The 11,473-nt window shown below is 36.5% G+C and overlaps 3 protein-coding genes across 3 annotated transcripts in view; all 3 read right to left on the reverse strand.

Annotated features, from left to right (window-relative positions):
* dnajc3a (DnaJ (Hsp40) homolog, subfamily C, member 3a) overlaps positions 1 to 3,733 on the reverse strand; it is a 10,793-nt gene extending 7,060 nt beyond the window's left edge. The window contains exons 1-9 of the mRNA XM_024287125.2: positions 3,504 to 3,733; positions 2,960 to 3,070; positions 2,744 to 2,868; positions 2,157 to 2,231; positions 1,785 to 1,937; positions 1,499 to 1,680; positions 1,303 to 1,422; positions 858 to 963; positions 667 to 787 (exon numbers count right to left, since the gene is read on the reverse strand). Of these exons, the coding sequence (XP_024142893.1) occupies positions 667 to 787; positions 858 to 963; positions 1,303 to 1,422; positions 1,499 to 1,680; positions 1,785 to 1,937; positions 2,157 to 2,231; positions 2,744 to 2,868; positions 2,960 to 3,070; positions 3,504 to 3,585 (1,075 nt within the window). The 5' untranslated portion in view covers positions 3,586 to 3,733. The remainder of the gene's footprint in view (positions 1 to 666; positions 788 to 857; positions 964 to 1,302; positions 1,423 to 1,498; positions 1,681 to 1,784; positions 1,938 to 2,156; positions 2,232 to 2,743; positions 2,869 to 2,959; positions 3,071 to 3,503) is intronic.
* A 1,698-nt stretch (positions 3,734 to 5,431) lies between these two features.
* Positions 5,432 to 6,742, reverse strand: LOC112155323 (claudin-10). The gene is made up of 5 exons (XM_024286863.2): positions 6,326 to 6,742; positions 6,088 to 6,249; positions 5,942 to 6,023; positions 5,756 to 5,863; positions 5,432 to 5,673 (listed from the first exon to the last, which is right to left on the reverse strand). The coding sequence occupies exons 1-5, from the start codon at positions 6,555 to 6,557 to the stop codon at positions 5,475 to 5,477; spliced, it is 783 nt and encodes a 260-aa protein (XP_024142631.1). The 5' UTR covers positions 6,558 to 6,742; the 3' UTR covers positions 5,432 to 5,474.
* A 798-nt stretch (positions 6,743 to 7,540) lies between these two features.
* Positions 7,541 to 10,863, reverse strand: LOC112155324 (claudin-10). The gene is made up of 5 exons (XM_024286864.2): positions 10,513 to 10,863; positions 9,597 to 9,758; positions 9,424 to 9,508; positions 9,236 to 9,343; positions 7,541 to 9,151 (listed from the first exon to the last, which is right to left on the reverse strand). Exons 1-5 carry the CDS (start codon positions 10,742 to 10,744, stop codon positions 8,965 to 8,967), a joined length of 774 nt encoding a protein of 257 aa, XP_024142632.1. The 5' UTR covers positions 10,745 to 10,863; the 3' UTR covers positions 7,541 to 8,964.
* Positions 10,864 to 11,473: the final 610 nt, after the last annotated feature.

Genomic DNA, 11,473 nt, shown 5'->3' on the forward strand with positions numbered 1-11,473 from the left:
CACCGGGGACTCCGGCTTCCTCCCACCGTCCAAAAACATGCTTCATAGGTTCATTGGTGACTCTTAATTGCCCCTAGGTGTGAATGTGTGAGTGTATGTGTGTGTGATTGAGGCCCTGAGACAGACTGGCGACCTGTCCAGGGTGTAACCCCGCCTTCGCCCGTCAGTAGCCGGGATAGGCTCCGGCACCCCGCGACCCCGACAGGGAAGAAGCGGTCAAGAAGATGGATGGATGGATGGATATATATATATATATTTTTTTTTAAACACAATTTAAAGACCACTAGGAGTGCTTTTAAAAAGGCTCAAAACATGATCAGAGTGGACCTTTAATGCATGTTTTCACACCTGTCACTGTGACCTCTATAACCTCTTTTCACACATGGCACCTCCATCATTAGTTCTTTTTACTCTACAAAATAATCATCTTCATCTGTTATCTCTCTTCCACTTTGTTCACAGCCATCACACTAGATCAAGTGATTTTATCAAACCCCAAATTATTTGGCTGTAATGGTTTTCACTACAAACTATAGTCAAACCTTTTTTTCTCGTTTATGCATCTCTATAACTGTGATTCTTCTGTTTTTTTACATCTGTACAGCCTTTTGGACCGGTCACGTTTGCAAACAAGAACTTGTTCTTAATCATCTTCCTGCTGCTTACCTTCCTCATACTGTTCATCTTGGACATAAGCCTCCGCTCTGTCCTTCAATACATTGACATTCTCAGGGTCTGACTGGAGGACTTCACTGCACACGGGGACGGCTCTGCTCGCCTGCTGGTCCTAGCCACAGGAAAGATGGTGTCAGATTCCTCCTTCCATTAAAAGAGAAAAAAAAGCGGTAGAACCTTACCTTCGCTAGTGCGTGGCAGATCCGCTCCTTTGCCAGAAGTGTAAACTGGTGCACATTGGGCTCGGTTCTCATCACTGCCTCGTATTTGCCGACTGCATCCTCGTACCTAAAATCGGCAGGAAGCGGGTAGGTGTTTCAGCTTAATGGGTGGCTGCAACCACTTTGTCCTCATTTAGGCCTGCGACTGTCAGAGTTAAGCATGTCAAATGTGATGCGACATCCCTTCACATTTAGAAGGGATTTGCACATGGGCCTGTAAAAATCAGGAAGTGGGGGTGCTTTTAATTTTTAAAAAGGATATTTTATATGTGGATGATGGAATATAGAACAGCCTCAAGCCACAGAACAATATAGCCCTGGATCTTATTGATTACATGCAGAAAATCAAAGAAACCAAGATAGAAAAGTAAAAAAAAGGAACTAAAAAAATAAAAAAAATAAAAACCTCTGTTCCTGGATGAGTTCCTCTGCAGACTGAATCTGTTTGTTCAGCTTCTTGACCTGCTTGTAATGACTGTAACACTGTTTGTGATCAGGATCCAGCTTCAGGCACTCTCGTATTTCACTGCAAATCACAGAAGAGAATATTTAATATCACAACAACGAACAAGTAAGAGCAGAAATAAGGCTTCTAAACTCACTTGAGGGACATCTCGTGGTCTCCTAAGTTGTAGTAGATGGTGCTGAGCTTGTAGAACGCCTGCGTGTTGTCGTTCTTTAGCTTAGATGCAGCTTTGAGGTCGCTGACGGCCTTCCCCATCTCCCCCATTTGAATGTAACACTCTGCTCTCATCTCACGCGAGCTGGCGTCCCAAACGCACGTCTGCAACAGGTAAACACCAGCTCTTACACACAAAAAGTCTGAGGCACGCATGCAAGGTCAATGTTAAGAACGCAGATAAATGAATCCCGACATTCGCCTCTTACTTCGATAATGGTGTCAAGGTGAGTAATGGCCGTCATGTAATCTCTCTCGTTGAAGCTGCTGCGTGACTGAGCCACCAAACGCTGGAGCTCGTCTGACTTTGCCAGCTGACTCTTGGCTTCTTTCTCTTCTTTGTCGCTGGGGTTGGACTTAAGCTGGAAGATTTTAAGACAAAACAAGACATTTGAGTACTAAATATGACAATCTATCCACACTGCTGGGAAACATACATCCACAAACAACATTTAAACTGAAATTTCTCATTTTAAAAATACCAAGCAATAATTTAAAGTGTTATTTCTATTAATCAGTTTGGTGGAAAGAGTTTTTTTACCCAACACTTCATGACAAACTCCTGTCATTAAAGTACTTACCACCTTCTTGAAGTCACTTTCTGCTTCATCGAGCTTCCCTTGCTTCAAAAGAAGGTTTCCTCTCTGAAGCCGTGCCTGTTGAGAAACAATGAAAGCTCAGAGAGAGTGCTGGCAAATGCAAGCAAATTACTGGACAGATGATAGCTGGAGCGATTTCCCAGGACGCAATGGAGTCTGCAGCTAAACTAACAACCTTTCAAGCTGACATTTCTAAGTACACATCGCACTAATCCACATTTGGGGCACATTTGCAAAACACTAAATTGATTTCAATCCACAAGTATACAAATGACGTAGGTTCAAGTTTAACTAATTTCACCAATTTCCTTTTATAAATCAGCACTTAATTTAAAATATAATATGATCCATGCAATAAAAATGATCACCAAACCCTTTTTAGTGTCAAAAATGCAAAAGACGTTACTTTAAAAAGAGACAAAAAAACATGTTTTTGACAATAAATACAAAACTTGGCAAGGAATCAGTTGGAATACATTTATAAACCTTACAGTTAGTGCATGTAGATGATATGACAGAACAATGAGGCGTGAAAAATATTGGAGATGAAGGTAAAAATGATAACTTACAGATGTGAAATCTGGCTTTAGTTCAATGACTCTGCTTAAATCTGGTAGAGCAGACTTGGACTTCCCCATTGCTAGAAACACTGTAGCTCTCCTATAGTATGCCATGTAGTTCTTCGGGTCCCCATCTAGCAAAACGTGAAAGAAGATGTAAAAAAAATAATACTCTCTCTCTCTTTTTTAATAAATATACACACACAAATACAGATTCTGTCTCACCTACTGCGGCGTGAAAGTGGGAAAGAGCATCAGCTAACTGTCCAGCAGCGAGCAGTTTCTTCCCCATCTCCATGTGGTTGTCCACACTTCCATCCTTCCCACATCTGACTCCTGAACACCACAAATACATTTTAAGACAAAATCGTACCAAAAATAATAATTAAAAAACCCAAAACAGCACACGCGTGCTCACTTTTGACAACATCCAGCTACAGACCTGACATGTAGCTTTAACAAGAAAAAAACATCCAGAGAGCTTCTGTTTTAGTCATAAAAATGATCAATAAGTGAATTATCAAACCAGACTCTAATGTTTTATTCATTTGCAGGTACAAATTAACTGTTGGAGGCGAGTTCAAAGATAATTAGCTAGCTTAAAACCGGCTAACAACTTAGCAAGCTAATGCTATCGCTAACATACGTCAGCTCGTTCAAAACAAACTGTCAAAAAAAAAAAAAAGTTCAAATGAACTGACAACCTTTAGGAACACTTAAACTATAACAAACTTGAGCTGTTAAAATATAAAGTAAATTAGCCTCTTACCTTCGTATCGCATATCAATCAAAACCAGAACATAAGGCATGTAAGTTAGTATTTTGCTCGCGACATGATCAATGGACACCATGGCTGTATTTAGATGTTAAAGCCTTCTCCCCCCCGTATGACAGCTGACGTTGCTTTATTTGAAGGATCCTCTCTGTTGTCCCATGTGTGGGTCCTTGTGGGGCATTTCTTCACACAAATCAACGGAGAACTCGACTGCCTGGTCGTGGGGGGCGCTGATTGGCTGAGGTGTATGGAAAACCCCGCCCACTTGACTTGGTTCAACAGACAGCAGCCACGGCAGCAAAAAGGGGATGTGCGCGCGCGCGTGCGGTATGGAAAGTGGATGCAGGTCCAGTGTTTTTATTTTATTCATTTCACTATATATTTTTCCACTGACAAATCTAAAATTATTAAAAAACATAAGTTTATGATCTCCATGGAGTTCTACACACATGCTACAATTGATTTTTCCTCTTATTAGCATCCTTTTTTTGCATCACTGACTTAAAACTGTTATTAAAATGTTAAACATTTTCACATTTATTCTACTTTTCAGCTTTTTAAATGTTCACAACTTTAGTGTGTTCAAGAGAATTTACATCTCTAAGGAAAATAATCACTTAGTAAAAGGAAGTCATGTTTTGTAAACACTCCATGATGGTCTGAATTGAGTCATTAATTATCCTCAGGCAAGACAGTTTCAATTATAGAAACTTCTTTAATATATAATTCTTTGACTAGGTGATTAAATCCACACATTTGTTTTCATAAAGTCTCATCAATTTTGAGAAACTAATATTTAAGCCCAGTTCAAAAATTATTTTTTGCAAAGCCTCAGTTTGTGTTTGAAAGTTATATTACATTTATACAGGTTAAACTAAGGCTCAGAATAACTCAACAAAATTGCAAAAGTAAATACTTTTTTTGCCAATGGAAAATATAAAACCAATGGCACCATCTGTTGGCAACACATTTAAAATGTGAAGTGAACGAGGTCAAATTGACTTTTTTTCAATCTGTCAAGAGTAATACCGTCTATAGGACAGTGGATGTTTTTGAAGCAAAACCTGGGAGGAGCTAAATAAACATTTAAAAAAAGCCAAAAGTCCTACAATCAGTAAAATGATTTGAAATAGGACAGATTCAAGGAGTAAATATGAAGAAATTTATAAAACAATAGCAAGATGTAGTACTACAAGGCACACAGAGCCTTCAACTCAATGAACAAACAAGCAAAAACCCTCAGGGGTGTGATGGTTGATCGACTTAATCAATTAACTGACTATATTACTACAATCCAACCAGATCAATCTTTCTGAGGCAAGTTGTCAATCAAATTGATTTATATCATAAGATTTTTTCAAAATGAAATACATTTATGGAACTTTATGGAACTAAAATGTTAAGGGATTTGACATTATTTATTGTTTGTTGCTCTTTAACTTCTGTGGTTAAGATTTAACACTTAAACATTTAAAACCAAAGTACTTAAATTGCTTTTATTAAAAATGCTACATTTATATTTAAATTGATTTTTAATTAGATATCGAGAAAGCATGTGCAATCTGAAGCCCTGTAGTTATAAATACTCATTTCAAAAGTAAAAAAAATCTTTTAATAAGCACGACAGAGCACAGATGTGAACCTCTAACCTTTTGTCCCACAAATACATTCAAATTGAAATGTAAACAAATCTTCAATTTTGCTAAAACTCAATATACAAATGAGTACTTTTTTCCAGCTTACAGTACAAGAATCATTGTAGAGTGACTAGAAATTTAAAGGAAACAAAAACGAAATTAAATATGAGGATTAATGACATTACAGAACTTTTCTCCTTTTATTTTTACTATCAAGTGAATCAAGAGCCAACACCCCAAGAGATAGCAAGAAGAAAGGAGTATGATTTTGATTCTAAACTAAAAACTGTAACAAATAATAAAGAAATGCATCTGCTTTAAAGAAGAGTCACACGTAAGCATTAGTGCCTGTCGTCTTGGTGGTTTTGGTGGTGCTGGAGATCTCAGAAATGGTGCTCGCTCTGCTGTCTGCCGGGGATCTGGTCTGCCTGGTGTAGGTCGTCTCAGTGCGACCCAAGGACGTGAGACTCTTCCTCGATGGCACAAACGTGTAGCCAGGGAATTGGTATTGAGGGTACTTCTCTGTTCTGCAAATTCAAGGGACACAATACGTTTTTATTTAGCATTCGGAAAAGAACATCAGAAAAAAAAAATAAGGCTTCATATTACCTGGACTCGAATGCTTCACGGCCCGCTAAAATACTGTAAATCAGGCCTCCAGTAACCAGTAAGGTGGAGCCACCCCAGCCGATAAAGACACCAACACCTATCTCAAACCTGGTAGTAAATACAAGAGTAATCAGTTGTAGTTCTTAAAAACATAAAAGATACATTTTTTCCACAATTTGGACCTACTTCTGCTCTACATAGTTGGGGTCGTCAAACTCCGATCGGATTTTATTGCCATAATACGAGAATGCCACCATGGCACACATCCCTGAAACAACACACTTCTCAATGAGTGAAATCCAATGAGACTCCTCAAGATCTTCCAGTTTTACCTCCTATAAGATAGTTCATTCCTCCAGCAAAGGTAACTTTGGCATTAGCGATCTCCGATCCCCCAATCTTAGTGCACTTCATTCCCACTAAGACCAAAATCGATCCAAAGAAAGACAATATGATGGAGATGATGATGAGGGCTCGGCACATGTGAATGTCCCCTGTTTGAAAGTGGAAAAGGGTCACCCTGGAGGCAGCTTGTCGAGTTTACCCAACGTTAAAATGTTCGTTACTCACAGTTCAGAGCAAGCATTGATGGAATTCCCTTGCAGTCGGACACGCCTGTGGAGTCAGAAATGCAGTCCTTCCACAAGTTGGAGAAATAGTTAGATGTAGTCAGGACGATGCTGCCCACCTCTGACCAAGTCCAGATCTCAGTCGGCATGGTCGAACAGACCAGGATCCATCCGGCCACGCAGACCACGAAGCAGCCGATCTCCGTGTACATTACCACAGTCCTGTAGCCCATGTTGGCATAGATTCCAGCCTCTCGACAGGAAAAATGGCGAGTCGGAGCTAATGAAGGGTAGAGCAGCTGCTATCTCAGAGATGGCAGCTCTGAACTTGGAGATCGGCTGGGTTACGTCAGTGGAAAATCACCCTGAGACACAAACACAACTGGACATGTGTACATCATCACATGTTTTGCCTTGAAATGAACATTCATTGTTTTGTAAAGACGACTTCACCCAGTGTTGACTGTTGATGCCAAGAAGCCTTCCACTGGGAAGGAAGTCCTTTCTTTAAGAGAAGTACAAACAAGATTACCGAATAATGAAAATAATGGAGTTATAATCAAAGGGTACAGGGCTTTCTGTCATTTATGAAAAATGTTTTTATACCTACATCACTGGAACTCTATGAAAAAAAATCCTTATGTCTTTCATATAGATGCTAAATTAAGGAATTGTTTGAGCTGAAGTACTTTGATGCATATTTTCAATAACATACATCAAGGGATTAGTAAAACATGAGATCATTCGATGAATATTAAATATAGGATAAAGTTAGATTTAGTTGCGGTTAGATTTGTCTTTGTCTATTTTTTCTTATAATTTACAAAAACTTATCCATGTTTCACATTTTTTCATAACGATATGTAAAATCGAAAGATTTAAATCCTTCTGCGACCATTTTTTTTTTTAATAAAGACGGGCAGAGAATACGGATCAAAATCCTTCCCACTATCCTATACTTCCAAATAAAACTATACATCTCAACATTTTAATATTTCTTATACTTAAGAAATCCAACCAAGAGTTTATGGTTAAAAAAGAAGTTTGTTAATTAAAAATAATTTCTGAAAAATGTAGAATATTTAATGTACAGCGTGCTGTAATGGAACAAAAACAGCAACACATTTTAATTTGACATATTTGAAATAATATTATGCAACACAACTGAAAAATTTACTAAAAAGGAGAATAGAGAATAGTGGATTTAATTTAATTATTTTTTTTATTTAATGCTAAAAGGTTTTCATTGAAATAGTTTGTAAAAGTCTGTTATCATTTAGATTTTTTAAGAACTAAGAGTTGGTTATGGGATGTCTGAAGGCAAAGAAAGCTGGAGATTTAGAAAAACATTTAAATTAGACATGATCAGGACTTGCTCCCACTTGTAAAATGTTAAAGTACATTCCTGAGTCGATGTTTTGCTCCTTTGAAATTAAAGATTTTGTGATATTATCTTCTTAGAGCAGAAAATAGAAGAAATTCTTCTTTTTTTAACAAATAAAATGCTCTGCATATTTTAAGTAAATGAAACATGAATAACACTATTAAGTGAAGGTCAGTGCCTGAGCCAAATGGAAAAATAAAAGCCTAAAAATATGATTTCCTCTTTTCACTTAGTTCTCTAGTTTGATTTTTTTGGAAGCATTTAAGCGTGCCATATGGGTCTCCTAATTAGCTCTGATTTATTTTTAGTTTGTAGATTTACAAATTTTTCATGGAGATTTTTTTTTTACTACTTCAGACGTTATTTGCTGTATTGAGATGATCCTATATGACACAGGGTGTCTTATTTTGAAAGGAAAATATGTGAACCTCTATCTAAAGTCATATTTTGAAAAGAAAGTTATTCTCCTATTTATCATAATAGAAATACAAATCTGTGTCTTATTTTTCTAGACTTTGTGGTTTCTACTGGGTTGCGATGAGTGTGGATGGATGGATAAACGCCGTATTGGGCTGGATTGTGACAGAAATCAGTGATTAAAAGAAGGAAGGAAAGACGAGTAAAAATTTCACAGTGATGAGGTTTTATTCTTTCTCAAGTAAACAACAATCACTTGATATACTTCACTGTGTCATTACTTATCAAAATTACAAACATGCAAAAACCACTTTTAAAAAGGTACATTTTTGGTATTGAAGATCAGAAAATCCTATTATGGCAACAACTTGAATCATCGATTTTAAACATTAACTTCTTCCTTTTAAATTTTGAGGATGTATTTTATTTTTTTATTTGAAGTCTTTAGGTCATAAAAGTCTTTAAAAACAGTCATTTTTTGATTATTTGTTCGTCAGGAGGTGATAGAATTTCTGTTTGATAGAATTTCTACATTTTTTTTCTAATTCTTGTAAAATAATCTGACATTGCAATAATTTACTTATAAAATAATACTTTCACAACTCTGTTACAGTGTAATTAATAACCAGATTGGTCAATATGAATTTATGAACGTTTTCTTCATCATGTGAAAAACAAAAAAACTCCTTGTAACTTAATGCTTTGGCAAATATTCAAAATGAACAATTATATACAAAAAAAAAAGGAAAGGACAAGTTGGTCAGTCCAGTTTTTTACATTCCACATGAAAAACCTAAACATTTTTCAAATTAAAAGCGTATACAAATGACCCTTTTGTTTTACACAAATGCATCTCTCTCTGAAACTTTTGTTGGTATCGTCTCAGACAGTCGTGAGAGTTGGCTGGTGGTTCGTCCAGAGCTGTAATATTCGTACATCCTCGAGGGATTATATCCGCCGTACATGGATCTTCCTCTGGACAGAGGGACCATGTATGTGCCCCCACCGATTGTTTGAACACCGCTCCTAAATGAGACGAAATGATTAAATGATTTATTATGATACTAACATTTACAGTAAAAGAGAAGTCCATAGAGTGATTTTTGTTACCTCTTACGGTAAACTACTCTGAAGACTGTCACAGCATAAAGAATTGCACCAAAAAAGATTAAAAAACAGCCGACCAGTCCGAGAAAAATAGGAGGACCCAGGTCGTATCTGGAAAAAAAGATCATTTACATTTAAAAAAATACAGTTATGGTGGAAATTTAAAGCGTTTAGGACAATAAAAACTTTACTTTAAGACTCCTGGCACGCTGGGAGCGAAGGCGACCTTGGCAACCCTGTTGATGTATAAGCAGTAAGCAGCAATGTTTGACACACCTGTGGGAAGAAGTTTCAATTAAATCAGAAAAATAAATGATGGCAAAACATTTTTGCCGCTAACAGAGTAAAATCTATCAATGATCACCTCCGACAAAATGGAACACGGCTCCAGAAAAGACCAGTTTGTCTTTGGTTTGTTCAGCTCCTCCAATGTAGGTACAATCCATTCCAATGAAGCAGCACACCACGGCGAAGAACCCAATGGTCAGCCCGCACATCAGCAGACCCCTCACTGCCTGAACGTAATCTAGGAGATCGCACAAACATCGGAAACACATGGAAATACATTTTTACTGCATTTACTTACTAAAAAAAACATCTTTTGATGTGTAATAAAAGACAAACCATCATGAAACCTTTATGTTTTACCTTTAAAACCTCACATTATTGTAAATTTGCAGTCAAATCATCATTAATTTTAGAGTTTATTATGGTTTAAAGTACATCGTTCATAAAACATCAATAAAACATTAATTTGTGCTTTGAGGATTTTTTTTTAGTATCTCAAAATGTGCTCTCCATTTAGTTCTAGATACAAAATTTGACCCTTTGTCACAAAAATTGAAGTATAGTAGAGTAAAATGTCTTTTTCCTGCCAATTTACATTTACGTTTTTCATTATTAGATGGTGAAACAAATATGGCCTTAATTATTAGAGTAAATAATTTAATTCCACAAGGTTTTGTACTTTGACAAACACTCTTTGTTTCAACTTTCCTCTTAAAGTGTATGTTTAATATAATATTATTAACATCCTTTGTGTAAATTCAAGAGGAAATAACTTTTTTTTGCATTTTTTTGTCACAATTATGTAAAATCTGATCAAGAGATGTTGTCTTTTCCCTTAAGAGAGCTTGTGCAAATTATAAACCTTTCAAAAATGATCATTTATTTCCTCAGGTGTGGTACTAAATAAAGCTGAACTTATAGTCAAAATTATATTAAAAATAACAACAAATAAGCTAAAATAGTGTCATGGATCACACAGAGTGCGAGCTCACAGCTGACGCTCCAGAGGACCGCGTAATCTCTGCAGTTGGTGACGGCCGTGGAGTCGGTGAAGCAGTCCTTCCACAGGTTGGACCAGTACCAGGCCACCTTAATAATGAAAGATCCTCCCTGTCCTCCGATCTGGGTGATTCTCCAGTAGTCCATCGCCATGGTGCACAGAATGAACAGCCATCCCATCGATGAGATCAAGAATCCAAAGATTTGGATCAAACGTTTCCTCATTTTTTATTTATTTATTTTTTATAATGAAAAAAGTCTAAAAAAGCATCAGTAAGAAACAAAGCTCTCCCCGGAGTGATATGCTGAACCTTAATGTCAGATGATGAAGGACTTTGTGGTCGTCGCTGTTCGATGAGGGCTGCACACGTTTGTGAAACATGTTTACTGTAAACTAGGGGAGTCTGCCTTCTGCTTGGAATATGACATCTTTAGTTTTTTTTTATGAGTTAAAAACTTCCCTTTATTTACCAATAGTTAACCATTCTAATCAGAATAAGAATTATGATTCAGATTTTTTTAACTACTTTTTGTTGGTCAAGCTGGCAGAAGATGGTTAAAAAATAAGATGTTTGAATGGACCAAAAACAAGAACAAATCTTCATTAAACTGTATTTATTAAAATATAAAACCTTTGCAGAATCACCAGAAATGAACTTAGATCGCCATTGTTATTGGTACAATGACAAATAAAAAAGTGCTCCAAACATGACTAAAAATAATAAAAGTGCATTATTTGGTCACAAAAAAAATGAAAATGAAGGTGTTGCTAAAAAAAAAGAACAAATAAGCACAATTGTCAAAGAATAAGATACACAATAAGGGCCAAAATTGATAATACATCATGATTTTACATATTATATAAAACACAACCACAGAAAAGTGAGCCATGTTTAAAATATGTATTTCAGTTATGGTTAAAAACTTGAAGAAAAAAGGAGACGATTAAAGACA

The sequence above is a fragment of the Oryzias melastigma genome, linkage group LG21 (assembly GCF_002922805.2).
Source record: "Oryzias melastigma strain HK-1 linkage group LG21, ASM292280v2, whole genome shotgun sequence".
Lineage (NCBI taxonomy): Eukaryota > Metazoa > Chordata > Actinopteri > Beloniformes > Adrianichthyidae > Oryzias > Oryzias melastigma.

What these genes read in the sequence shown, in the direction of transcription:
- LOC112155323 (XM_024286863.2), bottom strand. Translation starts at nt 6,557, where the DNA reads ATGGGCTACAGGACTGTGGTAATGTACACGGAGATCGGCTGCTTCGTG. An exon ending in AATGAACTATCTTATAGGAG is followed by an intron (nt 6,024 to 6,087) that starts GTAAAACTGGAA and finishes GTGTTGTTTCAG; the next exon opens with GGATGTGTGCCATGGTGGCA. An exon ending in CGTGAAGCATTCGAGTCCAG is followed by an intron (nt 5,674 to 5,755) that starts GTAATATGAAGC and finishes TTGAATTTGCAG; the next exon opens with AACAGAGAAGTACCCTCAAT.
- LOC112155324 (XM_024286864.2), bottom strand. Translation starts at nt 10,744, where the DNA reads ATGAGGAAACGTTTGATCCAAATCTTTGGATTCTTGATCTCATCGATG. An exon ending in GGTCCTCTGGAGCGTCAGCT is followed by an intron (nt 9,759 to 10,512) that starts GTGAGCTCGCAC and finishes GCGATCTCCTAG; the next exon opens with ATTACGTTCAGGCAGTGAGG. An exon ending in AGCGTGCCAGGAGTCTTAAA is followed by an intron (nt 9,344 to 9,423) that starts GTAAAGTTTTTA and finishes CTTTTTTTCCAG; the next exon opens with ATACGACCTGGGTCCTCCTA.